Here is a 15,903-nt window from a genome sequence, read left to right on the forward strand (position 1 = left end):
CGTATGCTGGCATCATTGAGTGGTTACTCAAGTTTTGTATGGCATGAGTTCAGAGGAAGCACTGTATTCCATCTCTTCTTGTTTTCAAGACTTCTTGGTGTTATTCATTGGATGGGGCTGCTTCTGAAGCCCGTTTATAAATTTATTTTGATTCCAGACACGTATGTTGTGTGTCATTGTTATTCTATATCACATTTCTTACATTATAAAGATTTTGTGTCTCCCTGCATAGAATTTTTCAAAACTGTTCAGATCACCTCGTTTTATTTTGTTACACTTATATTTCTAATTACGTTGTCTGTATTTCTGGCTCCAGCTGTCTCTCTGAGCTGGAATTTAGTGTAAGTAGAGTGGGGACAGAGTCTACTCTCCTTTCAAACATCAGGGGACGTCTGTGTGTCACAGAAGGGACAGGTTAGGGCCAGGAGAAGCAAAGGTGACTTTGAACCACATTTTCATTGCCTGGACTCTTGGGTTGGTTGGGAGCAAGTGCAGCCCCTACAGGTATTCAAATTTATGGGAGCCCGATGCAGTCTGCACTGAAGCCCAGAATCTTCGTAGCACTTAGCACCTTGGAGCCTCCCTTCCCAGGACATCTCTCCATACACATTATGCTATGGGATCAGTGTAGGGTGGCTCCATGCTGCTCATGTGCCAGAGAAATTCTTCCCCAACCTGTTGTGATTTCTTTAAATGCCTTCTGTGCTATCAGAGCAGCATACAGGGGGCCAGAATTGGCCCTTGAGCTTATACATTTTTCATTGTCTAAGTTAAACTGGTAGACATGTCTGTTTTCTAACAGGAGTAGGAGTAGACAGGATATTTTACCTCTGAATTTGGCACTGGTGTGACCACTGCTGGAATACTGTGTCCACTTTTTGGTGTCTACTGTTCAAAGAGGATGTTAGTAAATTGGAGAGGTTCAGAGAAGAGCCAGAAGAATGATTAAAGGATTAGAAAACATGCCTTATAGCGGTAGACTCAAGGACTGCAATTGGAGTTATCTTAACAGAGGGAGTTAAGGGATGACTTGATTACAGTCTATAAATATTAATATTTAATAATGGGTTCTTCAGTCCACCAGAGAAAGGTATATAACATGAGCCAGTGACTGGAAGTTGAAGCTAGACAAATACTGAGTGAAATAAGGTGTAAAATTTTAACAGTGAGAGTAATTAACCCTTGGAACAACTTACCCAGCGTCAAGGTGGATTCTCCATCACTGACAATTTTTAAATCAAGATTGAATGTTTTTCTAAAAGATCTGCTCTAGGAATGATTTTGTGGAGGCCTATGTTCTACAGGAGGTCAGACTAGATGATCAAAGAGCTCCTTTCTGGCCTTAGAATCTATGAATGCAAAGATTTTTAAACACTTAATATTTGAAACTATTTACTTGAGTTTCAGGTCTGCACATAGTCTGGAATTGTGATCCTGTATTAATCACTGCCATGGGATGGTGGATTCTGACTACCAAGTTCTGTAACTAGACTGTGCATTACATCCTTTCCATTCCAGAAATAACAACAAACATACTACAAAGGGAACATTGGAATCTAATAATAATAATAATAATGCCAATACTGCCCTTTCCCACACACGTGTGATCAGAAAACCCAAGAGCAGTATTTACAACTTTACAAAGACATATGAGCAGTTCTCTAGGCAGCCCTTATAAATAGCATTTACATATTAAAATAAATATGCCCACATTGCCATAGTAGCAGGAGGTTTTTTCATTATTTAAAAAAAATATGTTACAAAACAATATCATTAATTTTATATTTCTTGCTTAATTTTTTAAAAAATAAGTAATAAAAAAGTCATTTTATAAAATAATACAAAAGTAAATTGAGTATAAGAATGTCCATTCCTAGCACATGTCCTTGGTTTGTACATTATGATACATCATGAGATGCTGACCTCTAGGAAGTCATGTAATCCTTCACTTCTAATTGGACAAAAAAAATCCAGTGCTTTTTTCACCATATGTTGTAAGTCTATGATGTGAAACATTCTCAGCAAGGGTAAGAGTCCTTTTAGCTCTTGGGAAAGGTTCTCAATGCTGGTGTTTATGACGTTGCTGCTTCCTGCTTCAGGCCACCTTGTGTAATACAGAGATTCTGAACAGCCGGGATTGGGCCCTGAAGTTTAAAGGTAATGAGTTTCAGTCAAATGGTGTAAGCAAGAATCTGTTCTTTTTTTTCTTGACACACACTAAGTGTGCACGTGTACTTGTGAGTGTGCATGTGTGTAAATGTGCATATCTGCATGAGAATGGAGAAGGTTAAAGAGTTTGGGAGAGAAGCTTAGAGGCTCCTCCTCCTTATCTGATCATTGCCCTTTCATGGAGAATTCTTTCTAGCTACCACTACTCAGCATCCCCAGAAGTTTACTGGGCTCCAGGCCCTGTTGCTGTGCCATCTTCTGAACATCAAAACCCATGTGCATGAGGAACTGGATCACATTCATCTCCTGCCCCGTGAACTGGTCCCGGATGGTAGGACATGAGGGGTTACAGTGGGGCCAGGGACAGCTGTCAATCAGATGGATTGGGCAACCCTTCAAAGGGGCTTTCCCATTTTTGTTGCTGTCATGCAGGCTGCGGTCCCAGCAATGCAGGGCACGGGGTAATGAAGTCCCTTTCACCTGGATGTCTGTCCAGTGACTGCAAAAATCAAACCATACAGATTGTATCAGTGGGGTTAGGGTATCAGTATTACCATATTCCCTTTCTTGCTAACTCATGACATTTCACAGACTCTGAAGAGAGACACTTACTTGCGCGTAATGATCTCATGAGACAAACAGGCTGGAGCAAAGCTAGCACTGAGAGGAAAGAAACACAGATCAGGTATGGTGAGAAGGCAAAAAGGTGACTTGTCTCACAGATAATTCCCCGCTCCCTCCCGTCCTGGACTTGGCTAGAAGTTCTGCTGTCCCTGGCATGATGCTTGAATACCACAGTGCTGGACATTCTATAAGAATCTGAATAGACTAGAAGAGGGTGGAATTTTCAGAAAAAGGCACATTTCCATAGCTTATTGGTTGGGTGCATCTATAGGGGCTCATAGGCGCTACAGTGACTGCCACGAATAGCTGATTTAGCATGAAGCATCCAAGACATACGAGAGGTTTCATGTCATCCTTTCATCTGTTGCTGGGGTGTTTTATGATCAGTGTCTCTTAAAACATTCCCAAAAACTCTGTTCCCACCTCATTTTTTTTCCAGATATGTTAAGAGCATGTTTCCTGATGCAGATTAGGTACAGATACCAAATAAATCTCATTGGTATCAAGAGAGCCACTGTGACCCTCTCACAAACCAGCTTATGCAGGACTTCTCTTAGGGAAAAAAACACCCCAGCTTTTCCTACTGCAATACTCACGTCACATCCTTCAGAGTATTTCTTAGCTCCCGGCCCAGATTCTGGATGTAGAGCCACTGCCCCTCCTGGACAGGCTGTCCAGTTAGGTGCACATTATCTACAGTGAGCTGGGCCTCATCGAAGAGCCACTGCACCACAAAGACTGGACCTAGAGGGAAAAAGAATTGGAGAGTCTTCATCAGGTTAGCAGCAGTAAATGAAGGAATTGCCTAGGACCAATTTCAGACTCTCAGGCAGGTAGGCCTTTCTTTTTGCACTTACATCGAAGAGTGGGATAAATTTTATAGCCAAAAAAGCAATTCCATTCCTCCCCCTCTTTAAACTGCAGTTTGCAGCGTTCAGGAACAATGCCATTCCAATATCTGAAAGACATAGCAATGGTGGGGTTAGTGCCACGATGCCATGCAGTCTCATTCCGCTTGGAATGTCTCCTATTCACTAGAACACTGGAGCATTTGCTGGTTGCAGTTGGAGAGTCCTCTGTGCATGAATGAAGCAGTGAGCACAAAAAACGCTGCACAGAAGAACATAGCTAACCTTTCTTGATTCGGCTGGAAGGCAAGCAGGTGTGAACAGTATTATTTAATCAAACACGACTTATGAGAAGGAGGAGAGCTGGGATTTCATTAGCCAATGATACTCTCTGTTCTAGAGGTGGACTGGCTGCTCTGATAGGAGTTTTCCTGTCACTTGCTTTTATGATCCTAGGGTATGGAACCTTCCCCTAGATAACAATCACTCAGAGATGGGAGGATTAGAGAGACAGCAATTTCAGTTTATTAACAGCAACATTCTTCCCCGTGTCTGTCTGGTCACATCAATGTACAGTGTCTGCAATGTCACAGTCTCATGAATATGCCTTTGAAATTGTAGTTCTTTTCTTTAGAAGTAGAAGTTCATCAACAAAGTGTGAGGCACGTGATAGGTATCTTATAAATACAAAAAGGACGCAAGGAAGACAGGAAGAGTGTCAGAGCCCTGCCTCAGGGTTTCTCCTCATCCTTAGCTCTTGGGTAAGGGTAGTTTAGAATATTTTATTGTACCTGATTCCTCTCCTAATAGCTTCTGTTGGGGCACAGGTTATGGTATCAATACAGTCAGTTCTGTGGTACTGTTTATTATCCAGGAACCAGCCAGAGTCTGCCAGCCCTCGAACCTGAATCCCTTGATAACCCATCTCCTCCAGCTGCTCTGCTACTCGATCCACATTCAGAAGCACCCCAGTTCCCCCAGCACTGCAATGACAAGATCAGTAATTCAGTCATAGACCTGCAAGACAGCTACGATACATACTGCTTTCACCCTTTTGATGCACTGAGCAATTTGACCAGTCTGTAAGGACATAATCTAGTCAGCAAGTTATTTCCTCACTTCATAAATTCTCAGAAATAAAAGCAATGCTAACTAGTTCAGCAACCAAAGGCCATCCGTTTTATTTGCTTCTTTCTGGCATAGCTCTTTCCTGTTATTAGCAAGAGCTCTGGCAGCTCAAAATAGAAAGACCCTGAAATTTGAAGACAAAATTTTCCATGTTTCTATTGTCTAATATTCTTTCCCCATAAATAAATTCCTCTGAATCAAAAGCTGAGATTCTCCTCTAGCCAGTATTTCTACATCATTCCGTATTGCAGCTCCTACAGGAAGAGGCCGAGAGGAGTATTTGTGCGAGCTTTCCGCTACCAGTGCTTCTGCCTCACTCCTCCTAGCACCACCTGCAGGCAGTGTCTGGGAACTAATCTCCCATGACTAATCTAAAGACAGTGCTCCATTGCAGTTGCTCTTTCCTGTTATTTCTCTCTTCATTGTAGACAATCTTATGCAGATACTTACCTGCTTCCTGCCAGGAGTAGGACCTTTGCATTACTAAGGCCTTTTCCCACCAGCTCCTTTACTACCTCTTGTATTATGAGGGCTCCCATGAAGGCATATTCATCTGCAAAAGAAAGAGTTAATCATCCATAGGACTGTGATGTGTAGGCTAAAACTTTATTGAAGAGGCTTCCCTCACACATCCCCATCCCACAGTTGCTCAGAACCCTGAAGGCAGAGAAACTGTTTGCAGTGAACAAATTCTATCATTTGAAGCCTTTATACACTGAAATTTACAAATTGTAACCTTGAAGAATGTTAGTCCACATGAAAGTAAGAGCAAGGCAGGTAGGTACTGAGGGCCTTTCCTAGCACAGGCTTTCACTGGCTTGATCCAGAGGGAAGCATATGTCCTGCTGAATTACTAGTATTACTTCATGCAGCACCTTCAGGCTGATGCTTCTTAGTTACACCAGGCTGTATCAGGAATAACTTGATTAAAGTCAGTGGAGTTTCATCCAGTGTAAGTGAGAGAATAAGCCCCCTTGAGTTTTCTGTAGCGGTCTCACATCCAAGTACTAATCCTGGTTATCTTTTAAGACTCATCATATCCTGAGGTGGCATGATTCATCTGCAGGATGTTAAAGATCTTTAATTTTATCTGCATAAGGAAATGTCCGTCTGTGTGTGCCAAGGAGACATCACAATTTTGCACCGTTGTCACAGTGATATTGTGTTGATCCAAAACAAATATCATTAGGCAACAGCATCATATTATAATGCACAAGTTTTTGTCTTGCAGGCCAAATTGCAAGCAGCTCCTGCCCAACAATGAGTGGGCTGAACATCCGTTTGGGACAAGAATGTGACTGAATTAATTACACTTATCACTCAGGTCAGCTATATGAGAAGACATTACAAGCCATGGTGCCCCAATCATTCCATTTAATTTGCAGTGTATGCAGGGTAGGAGAGGCTTATCTAAAAGGAAAGGCTGCTTCAGGAACACCAGGTGCAGCCTGCAGGGACTAGATGTGCATCTGTGACATCCCTGCATGCAGGGACTCTGAACCATGCCCCTGCAGGATGTGATGAGGGAAGAGGGATGTTTTATCTGGAGGTTACTTGTTATTCTTTCCTGCTCCTCAGCAGGAAAAAGCTTGTCTCTCATTCACATAATTTCAGAGAAATCAGGCCATATCCTCTTATGTGTGATAATTGTCTGGCAGCCAGCCCATCGGCAGCACTCACTTTTTTCAGATTTGGAAGAGGCACCACTCCAAACATCACTTGAGCAATAGGGGATGAAACTGCAAGAGATGAGAAGTTTGTGAGCACTCATTTTTGCTTTACATACATAGGGGTGAGTCTGGGGTCAAGGAGCTGGAAGGAAACCCTGCAGAGAAGGGAAGAGACTGTTTTTTTGTTCAGTGAGATGCTTATACCACTCCCTTGAATACTCAAAGGAAGGATTACCTCTCGTGGCAGTCAGTTACTGTTGTTTTTTTTTTTTTTCCTTCTGGATGTTAAGCCTTTTTATTGATCTAATTAAGTAAGGCTACGATTTAATCATGGGTATTCTTAGTAAAAGTCACAGACAGGACACGGGCAAGAAACAAAAAATTACTGCCCATGACCTGTCAATGACTTATACCATAAATACCTGATTGAATCTTATGGGGGGTGCTGCTGAGGGGGAACACCGAGGGGCCAGTCAGTGGCTGCTCTGGCCGCTGCCAGAGCGGGAGCTCCAGGGGGCCAGCAACTGCTCCGGCCACGGCAGGGAGAGGGAGTCCCAGGACCACTTCCAGGAGCTGCGGCTGCTCCTGCCATCTCTGAGACCGCTGCTCAGGTGGTCCTAGGGCCAGCTGCATTGGTCCTGCTCAGACGATCCCAGAGCAATGGACAGTGCCGCTGGCTTCAGGGCCAGGGCCACTCCAGCGATGGCTGGCCCCCGGTGTCGCCCGAGCAGCTGGCTGCGGAGCCGCTTAATCAGCGGCCACTGTGGCTGTCCCCAGGGCCTCCTGAGCAGCCCTGGGATCATCCACACTGGTCGCTGCTAAAGTCAGGGAGGTTGCAGGAAGTCATGGAACCAGTGACTTCCATGACCTCCATGACAAACACGAAGCCCTAATTATGAGGCATCGTGCTCTAGAGCACACATCTAAATTCTAATCCTGGCTTTTCCATTGACTTGGGCAGCGTTGGGCAAGTCACTGCTTTTCTTTGTGCTTTAGTTTCCCTCTATATAAAATGGGGAAAACTCACTTACCCTATGTAAGTGCTAAGTATTGTTATTAAATGTCTCTGCAGGAATGGAACTATCTTTCCATCTCTTAGCTTTTTGTCCCCAGCTGCTGCAATAGAAATTATCATCTATATCCGCTTCTCTTCCCTTTTTGCAGTACTGCAGTCCAGAAGGTCTATGTAGAAGCACAAGCAAGCCAACCTCCCCTTCCTAGATCTCCCCTCTGAACAGAAGTAGGCTTCGGAAGCTCACTGAGAACTGTCAGGCATGTCGCCAGCCACAGGGCCTGATATGGTATTTCCCAATTTATTCCTTTGGAGGATATCCTCTGGGATCTCCCCAGTTTTTCTTGAGGTTCATCATTAGACCAACCCATGCCTTCAGCTGAACTGGACACAGGTCACTCTGGACATTGTCAACACCACTCCTGGGAAAGCTGAAGTGGTAGACAGACAGAACACTGTAGGGTTTTCCCTTTTACCAAGGATTAATTATGTTATCTGCCACTGTAGCACTCCCTGTTCTTGCTGTCCTAGGAAGCAATAGATCATGTTTGCATGGTCCACTCCCCATTCTTACACCATGTTTGGGGTATAATCCCCTTCCCTTTTCCTCTCATGGTGCCTCTTTGTATATAATTTTTGGAATATAAACTTGTTCCCCTTGGTGCCCCTCCTTACACCATGTTTGCGTTCCACCAGTGCGGATTTTCTTCTGGTTGTGATGACAGGATCCCAGTTCCTGCAGGTGGATGAAAAGAAATATACAAAGGCTGTTCTCAGATTTTAAAGCAATAAGAATGAGGCTGGTGTGGGGGCTCTGGCCGTAGAGAAGGGAAACTTACACTGTAATAGCCATTGGTGAAGTGGGAGGGAAAAACAGAAATGTGTCTGTGCCTACATCTTGGCGGATATGATTTTCAGCCCTTGATTCACATCAGAGGTGAACCCCAGCACTTATTACCTTTCACGATGAAGAGGTGCTGTGATACCTACATAAAAGTACATTCTTCCTAAATTCTGTAAGGTAAATTCCAATACTAGCAATTATAGGATTTGTGTGAGTGAGAGAAAGAACCTACATGTACAATCAGCCCTTGGCATGAACAGTGCAAGGAAAGGTAGAGATCCCATAATCCTGTGCTGACTCAGTAACTGTGTGGTTTACAGACATGTGGAGATCCATGGTGTTACCTGCACCTTCTAAGCAGTATTAAAAGAAAATAAAAATTTATTAAATGCTTCCCTAATCTTCACCAAAGCAATTGTAGTACAGTAGAACCTCAGAGTTGTGAACACCAGAGTTACAAACTGACCAGTCAACCCAGGGCCATCCCTAGCTATTCTGGGGCCCTATGCAGACCCCCCATGGGGATGAGTGTGGGGCCCCAGGCCTCTGTGGGGAGGGAATTGGGGCGGTTGTCCCCAGGCCTCTGCGGAGGGGGGCAAGGCTGACTTGGGGGCCAGGGGGAACCACCCCCCAGCACTCACCGGCAGCGTGGCTGGGCTGCGCTTCTTGCCGCTGGTGAGTGAAGGCCCATCCATGCTGCAGAGCTCGGGAGTGGGGGCAAGGCTGGGGTGGACCAGGGGCAGGAAGAGGCGGGGCTGGGGTGGAAAAAGGGGGGCGGAGGCAGAGCAGGGTGGGGGCCCTGGGGAAGAGCTGGAGCAAGGGCTGGAGCAGCACGCAGCTGCACAGGGCACCAGGAAATTTGGGGCACCAAATATCCTGGTGCCCTGTGCAGCTACGTACTTTGCATATGGGTAAGGATGGCCCTGAGTCAACCACACACCTCATTTGGAACCGGAAGTATGCAATGAGGCAGCAGCAGAGACAAAAATTTATAGCACATACAGTGCAGTGTTAAACATAAACTACCAGAAAAATAAGGGGAAAGCAACATTTGTCTTCTGTATAGTAAAATTTCAAAGCTGTATTAAGTCAATGTTCAGGTGTAAACGTTTGAAAGAACAACCATAACATTTTGTTCAGAGTTACGAACATTTTATGAATACCCACCATTCCCAAGGTGTTCATAACTCTGATGTTCTACTGTACATGCAGAAGGAATCTTACGCAGTTATGAATGGGAAAAGAGTGACCAGATGTCCTGATTTTATAGGGACAGTCCTGATTTTTGGGTTTTTCTCTTATATTGACTCTTATTACGCCCACCCCTGTCCCAATTTTTCACACTTGCTGTCTGGTTGCCCTAAATGGGAAGGAAGGTAGGGCTTTCACAAGGCCATATGGGAGGGCAGGTGAGGCTCAGAAACTCACAATCTGGTTTCCCATCTGCAGCAGTTTGAGGCCTCCAAGTCATAGGAGCAGGCCTATCTGAGATAGATAAACTGATCCAAGTGAATTACATAATAGCGTGTGTGTGTCTTTGCAAATACATTCACTGGTGTGTGTGAGTCCCTCTTTGAAGGCCTCTCCCCCAAACTACAGTGAATGAATTTCTTCTGGAAGTTTGACACGTCAAGACTATTATACAAGAATTATATCAGAGCCTGTTATGATGATTACCCCTTTAAGAACAGATGAAATACTGAAGTCCAAAGGTTCCAGTGAGGCTGGCCAAAGAAGTAGGAGACACAGAGTCAGATTCTGGCCTCCACTATGACCCATTTATATCATTCTAGTGACGTAATGGGACCTCAATGGCCCTGGTGAGAATTCCTCCAACACAGAAGCAGTGTAGAGCTGATGTGGGCAGCCATTCATCATTCTCCTGTGCAGTCCCCAAAAGTAGAGCCATGCCAGGGAGAGAGACGTGGTTGGTGTATGGAGGGCTGGATAGGGAGTGGCCCAAGTGCAAAGTAGTCCAGTTATTTCCATTTTCAGCTGTGTCAGCTATACAAAGCCACCATAAATTGAAGCACCCCCTAGGATTACTGTAACTTACGCTGGGAGTTAAGCCACCTCTTAGAGAAGCTCAGAATTAGGGAAGTGAATATGTGATGTATATAGCTCACCTTTGCCCCCAACCTCCTGTGCTGCGCCTTCTATGCTGTGCCTCCTGAAAGGCGCAGCATTGAATTTGGCCCACAATCAGGGAGCAGTAGGGTATGAAGCTCAGCAGCCAGAAGAGGAAAGAGAGGAAGGAAGGCTGGTAATCTGTATTTCTAGGCATTTATCTGAAGCTCTGAGCATCAAGCATCATTCACCCCATTATACAGAGGGGGTGGAATGCAAATAAAAATAAGATACAGGGAAGTCACCAAACAATAAAAATAGGAAAACATTTAAATATAAACTGCTGTAATTGCTTCCAGTACTACAGGAAGCTAAGCACAAGAACCCATATCTTCTGGTATGATCTACTTTCCACTACCCGGAAGCACAAAGTAGATAGATTCTGGCTGAAAGTGGCTAACAGAAAATTCCCCTTGTGGAGGGAAATTCCAGTTTGCATAAAGCCAGCTGAGGCAGGGTCTGCACCAGATTTGGGCAACATGTTAGGAGATGGAGGGTACCTATCTTTCTCTTATGCCAGTGCCATAGGTTAAAGTGGGCCATCAGCTGCTCTAACACTGGAGCAGAATCAGGGAGCCAGTTATGGATCAGCCCCTATCCTGCACTGACAGGAGTTTGGGCACAGAGAAAAATTGAGCCGAGATGCACTAAATAAGAGTATGTAACATTAAATGTCAATTTTCAAAACAGATTCTGCTGCTGGCTTTGAATGGTTCATCCATTATGGGCAGAATTGCTGACTAAAGCTCAGATCTTTCAGCATGAGGGTAAGGGTCTCAGGGGGAGAAATGTGTGAGCATCTCCTTGGAGAGATCCCTCCCACCTCATCCCATTGCTGATGAGGAGTCAGGATAGTGTTTTTCACTGGTGCCTGGTGATCTGCAGGAAGTCAGGGGCATCCACATAGTGGCACTGTCTGTCTCCACTGACTCTAGCTCCTTGGCACATTACAGCCATGTTACCATGGTGGTCCCCCTGCCACAGCTCCCTCTGGGACCTCAGAGGGAGGGACCCCTCGTAGAATATTATATATTTGATTGATTTACACAGGGCTGGAGGAGGGGGGTGATGTGTACCCCACAACCTACCCACCTAGCGTAGACCTTGGACTACACTTTAAAAGACTCTTGTCTCCCATGTTGCAATATATAAATCAATGATACTCCTTCATCTTAGATGTGTGCAGTACTGGTCATCTCATCTGTAAAATTATATTGCAGAATTAGAAGGGGTTCAAAGAAGGATGACATCCCTGCAAGTGTATATGCATACATGTGTATGTATGTTTTCATGTTTTTGCGAGGGCATGTGCATGTGCATACTAATTAATGGTAGTATGTATGCATGTACAGTCAAATGCATGTGACTTATATTATATTAATATCTGAACAGGAGCAATTACGGGGAAGTGACAGTGTATATTGTGAGGAATTCTGCTACACTACAAAATCTGTGTATTCCCGCCCCCCCCCTTTTTTTTCCTTTTGTTATAGAGGGTAGATGTAATGTGTAATGGTGTTTCCATCCCCTGCACAAAAAGACTTACCAGTTTTGGTAATGGGCCACTCCTTGGAGCTCATCAGCCTCCTCATTGTATCATAGCGAGTATCACAATTTTCTCTATTAAAGCAATACCATCCCCCTGGGTCATGGAAAAAAAAAATCAAGTCAGTTCCTTGCTGTCATTTTGTTCAGGGAAGGAGTGGCAAAGTATCACAGAGAGAGAGAGATGAATGTGTACAATAGAACATGGCATTCCCAGGCTGAGATGAATGGTGCAAGCAGTGGGTAAAGGAAATGGCAGAAAGAAGTAGCTGGATTAAGAAGCTTTAATTAGGGTCAGGTGGGTAGTTAGGATGCCAAGAAATCCACTAAATTGTCAGGCAGCAGAGGTGTATGACAAAGTGAGTGTGTCGGTTGGAAGGATGGAGACACTGGTTATGCAGAAGGCAGCCAGCACACACATTTTGCACAGCCTTTGAAGAAAGCAGTTGGGTAGCTCTCCCCGTACCCCCACCTCTTCATTTACAAAATAGGCTAAAAAGCTTGACCTGTGCTGAAATAAAAAATAATCCAGGCTCACCTTCCAGGAACAGCAGCCACCTTCTACTGCCTTTCGATTCTTTGAGGTAGTAGCTTAAAAAAAAAACCACACACAAGCAGAAAGCAGTATTAAATTCATTAGGCAGACTGACTAGCTTAACCACAAGCTCTTTGAATCACAAACTCATTATAATATCAAGAGGGTTACATAAAAATATTTGGTTAAAGAACAAGAGAAAGAAACAGGAAGGCTGTCAGAAGAGCTCCAAACCATCTGATCAAAGGGCCTTCCCGGAGATCCTGAGCCAGGCAGATTGGCTTTTATCTCTCTCCAAAATAAATGCATTAAACAAATTCCTAGAATTCTTAAGAATTTCCAGGCAGGAAAGAGTTATTCCACCTGTTGCTTGCTGTGTTTTTAGTAATGACCAGGAGGTGGAAGCAGAGACTGAGTGCTAGACAACAATGTTCATACTTTGTTTAAATATACATAAAGCAGGAATAAGGGCCAGCAATCATCATCATCATCATCATCATAATAGGCACTTCTCTGGCTTCTTCCATTACAGGATCTCAAGGCACTTTACAAGGTGGGTAAGCACTGTTATCCCCACTTATACACACTCAGATGAAGAACAGAGGGGAGTGCTGGCTCCCTGAATTAACTACCTCATGCTGGTGAGGGTAAAAATAAAAGAGAGGTGAGGATGAGGGTGAGTGATAATACAGGAGGAGTCAGGATCAAGTAAAATAGCCCCAGGCAGATTTCTTTCTTAAGGACTTTGTCCCCATGTCATCCTCTCCACCCCTGTGACTGTGAACGTCTTTGGCTGTGCCCTCTAAATGCTTCGGATTCTAATGGACTTTGGAAAACTACTGATAAGTTATAATGCAGGACATTGACCCTCCCTTCCCCACCCCTCAGGGCTGGGAAGCAAGCACAGAGAGGGATGTGAATGAAGTAGTTCTAGTAAAGTGAATGAAGCAGGATGGGAGAGGAGCATGGAAGAGATGGAGTAAACGAAAGGGCCGGGAATTGGAGAAGCAGAGCCGTATGGGGTGGGTCATTCCCCGAAAACTTTGGAGATGGTTCTCCGGCATCCCTTTCAGCCTGCAGGAGCCCTCCGAGCGCAGGCTCCAGCCCGCACAGCAGCTTTGGGGCGCGGGATAATGCGGGCGGAATCGTGAAGCCAGTGGGGGGGGGGGGGTGAAAGGGCCTCTCTCGTGCGGGAGAGCGGAGGGGCCAGGACTCTGACCTGACGCCGGCCGGGGTTGTATCGGGACGGGTGCGCTGGGGGCTGATCAGGACCAGGCTCACGTCAGGGTCAGGGGAGGCTCGAGCGGGTTGTGTGCTGGAAAGGATCCCAGCCCCGCACTCACCCGGCCGGGCTGCCGTCGTTGCAGGTGACCGAGCTGTTGAGCAGGAGATGGAGGCGCAGCTCGTGGTGCAGGTTCTGGGCCGAGCAAGGATACAGTGACTGCGCCAGGCTCTTGATCTGAGCCATGAAACTGTCCATGTTGCCTTCCACGGCGGTGAAGTCCAGCGGGAAGCTCTCCACGGGCTGCCCGGTCGCTTCGCTCCGCTCCCGGGCTGCCGCCGCAGCCGCCGGCTGCTGCCCTCGCCGCCTCCAGTTCTTCCTGCCCTCGCTACCGGGGCCCCAGTGCAGCAGTCCCAGGAGCAGCAGCACTTGCACGGTTCCTCTGCCCATCGCGACCCGGAGCCACCTGCGGGGGAAGGAGCTGAGGAGTTGGGCGCTCGGACGAGCTCAGCTCCCTGCTCCGCTAGGCTGCAGACTGGCGGGGGCTCCGGGTCCAGGAGGAACTAGTCCCGGGGGCGGGCAGCGCTTCGCGAGCTCCGTCTCCCCCAGGCTCGCCGGAGCTGGGGTCGCTGGCCCGGGCCTGCTCCTGCAGTTCCCAGGGCAGCGCAGGGTCTGGTCGCTCCGCTCAGTCCCGCTCCAATGAGCGGCGAGGGCAGCGCCTGGGCGTACTTAGCGGTGGCCGGCGGCTGGTGCCCGGGCTCTGCGGCGGGGCTCGGGGGCGCTCGGCTTTTCTTGGCGCACGGACTCGCCTTCTCGTCCCAGGGTAGACGCATGACAGAGGGGCACGGGGAGCCCGCCGGGGGCGCCGCCAGCCCGGGCGCCGCGTGGGGCAGCAGCCGGCCAGCCTCCGCCCTGCCCTCCCCTCCCCTCCGCCCCTTGGGATCCGGGGGGGGGGGGGGGGGGCTTTACTGTTTCCTTGCCAGGAGATTCCGGCCTTTGCTCTGCCGGCTCCCGCCCCGCCTCCCCCGTCCTGTCCCGTCCGGGCGCTGCGATGCGCAGCGGGGGGCAGCGGCGGCTCCCCGAGCCAAGGGGCGCTGGGCTCCAGGGCGGGCGGAGCCGGACAGGCCTTTGAAGTGCCCCGCTCCCGCCGCCCGGCGCTCTAGCCCGGCGGGCTTGTTTGTCCGGGAGACGTGCCCAGCCCGCGACTCACCTCCAGTCCGCGGCTGGGCTCGCTGTGTGGGGCTGCGCGCTCCCGCCCCAGCCCCGCGAGCAGACTCACGGCCTGGGACATGTCCACCGGCTGCTTCTCAAATGGCTCCTTCCCCCTGCCAGGGCGCTTCCCTGTCCCCCGTCCTGCCGCGGGGCTCGGTTCCGTCCCCCCTTAAGGGGCTCTCCGGCCCTGCGCGGCTCTGAACTGCTCCTCCCACTCTTGCACGCTGGCAGGGCTTGCTCGAACGAGGGTGGCAGCCCGATCCCCGTTCAGGAGCCGAAGGAGTCTCCGGCTCGGCTGTTTGATTTGAGTTTGAAACAAAGGCCTCAATGTTTAGGACTGCAGGGGGTGCAGGCGGCCGCTCCCATTGCTCCTCTCTTCCCGCCAGCACCTGCCTGGGCAACAGCAGGGCAGAATGAAATCCCATCCCCACGTGTGAGCCGGGAACCCCCGGCCTCCCCGCCTCACGTGCCCTGCCAAGGCTCTAGAGTAGGGTCCAAAGCTGGAGCCGCAGAACTCACCAAGCTCTGGAGCGAAGGCTGAGGCCAGGCCCAGACCCGGTTCTGTCTCTGGTGCTAGAGTTGAGCAATCCCGAGTGCTAATGGAGTGGGAGCCCTTAAGGCCCTATGCCTGGAGTCTCTCTCACATGAGATGGAGACTGCCCTGTTGGGTGGAGAAGGAGAAATGAATGAGCTTGGTGAAGGTTGAGATGGGACCCAGGACAGGTATTCCTGGTTTTCAAAGGAGAAAATAACTGCCTTTGGTTAGCTCCGATTCTGCCCCTCCAGTGCTCTCACTAAGGGCATGTTATATTCCCCCGGGGTTTAGGTGTGGAGAGGAGGTACTTTAATGCTTTTGGAATTTCAAAGGAAAACACTTGTTGCATGGAAAAGCTACCCAGGCTTATCTCTGAGAGATGGAATCTCCCCTCCAGGGATGGTCAGTACCTCTTTAATTATTGGAGAGGGT

At 47.7% G+C, this 15,903-nt stretch overlaps 1 protein-coding gene across 3 annotated transcripts; it reads right to left on the reverse strand.

The window, feature by feature from the left end:
- Positions 1 to 1,379: 1,379 nt before the first annotated feature.
- Positions 1,380 to 15,086, reverse strand: NOTUM (notum, palmitoleoyl-protein carboxylesterase). 3 transcript variants are annotated; one of them, XM_050919971.1, is made up of 12 exons: positions 14,935 to 15,086; positions 13,846 to 14,190; positions 12,506 to 12,558; positions 11,969 to 12,064; positions 8,127 to 8,187; positions 6,450 to 6,508; positions 5,220 to 5,322; positions 4,433 to 4,624; positions 3,651 to 3,751; positions 3,390 to 3,537; positions 2,782 to 2,829; positions 1,380 to 2,668 (listed from the first exon to the last, which is right to left on the reverse strand). In XM_050919971.1, the coding sequence occupies exons 2-12, from the start codon at positions 14,172 to 14,174 to the stop codon at positions 2,362 to 2,364; spliced, it is 1,497 nt and encodes a 498-aa protein (XP_050775928.1). In that variant the 5' UTR covers positions 14,175 to 14,190; positions 14,935 to 15,086; the 3' UTR covers positions 1,380 to 2,361. The 3 variants fall into 3 exon arrangements, with proteins under 3 accessions (XP_050775928.1, XP_050775929.1, XP_050775930.1); XM_050919972.1 differs by having other exon boundaries at positions 13,846 to 14,205; XM_050919973.1 differs by having other exon boundaries at positions 15,004 to 15,076.
- Positions 15,087 to 15,903: the final 817 nt, after the last annotated feature.

Source organism: Gopherus flavomarginatus, chromosome 12 (genome assembly GCF_025201925.1).
Source record: "Gopherus flavomarginatus isolate rGopFla2 chromosome 12, rGopFla2.mat.asm, whole genome shotgun sequence".
In the NCBI taxonomy this organism is placed as follows: domain Eukaryota; kingdom Metazoa; phylum Chordata; order Testudines; family Testudinidae; genus Gopherus; species Gopherus flavomarginatus.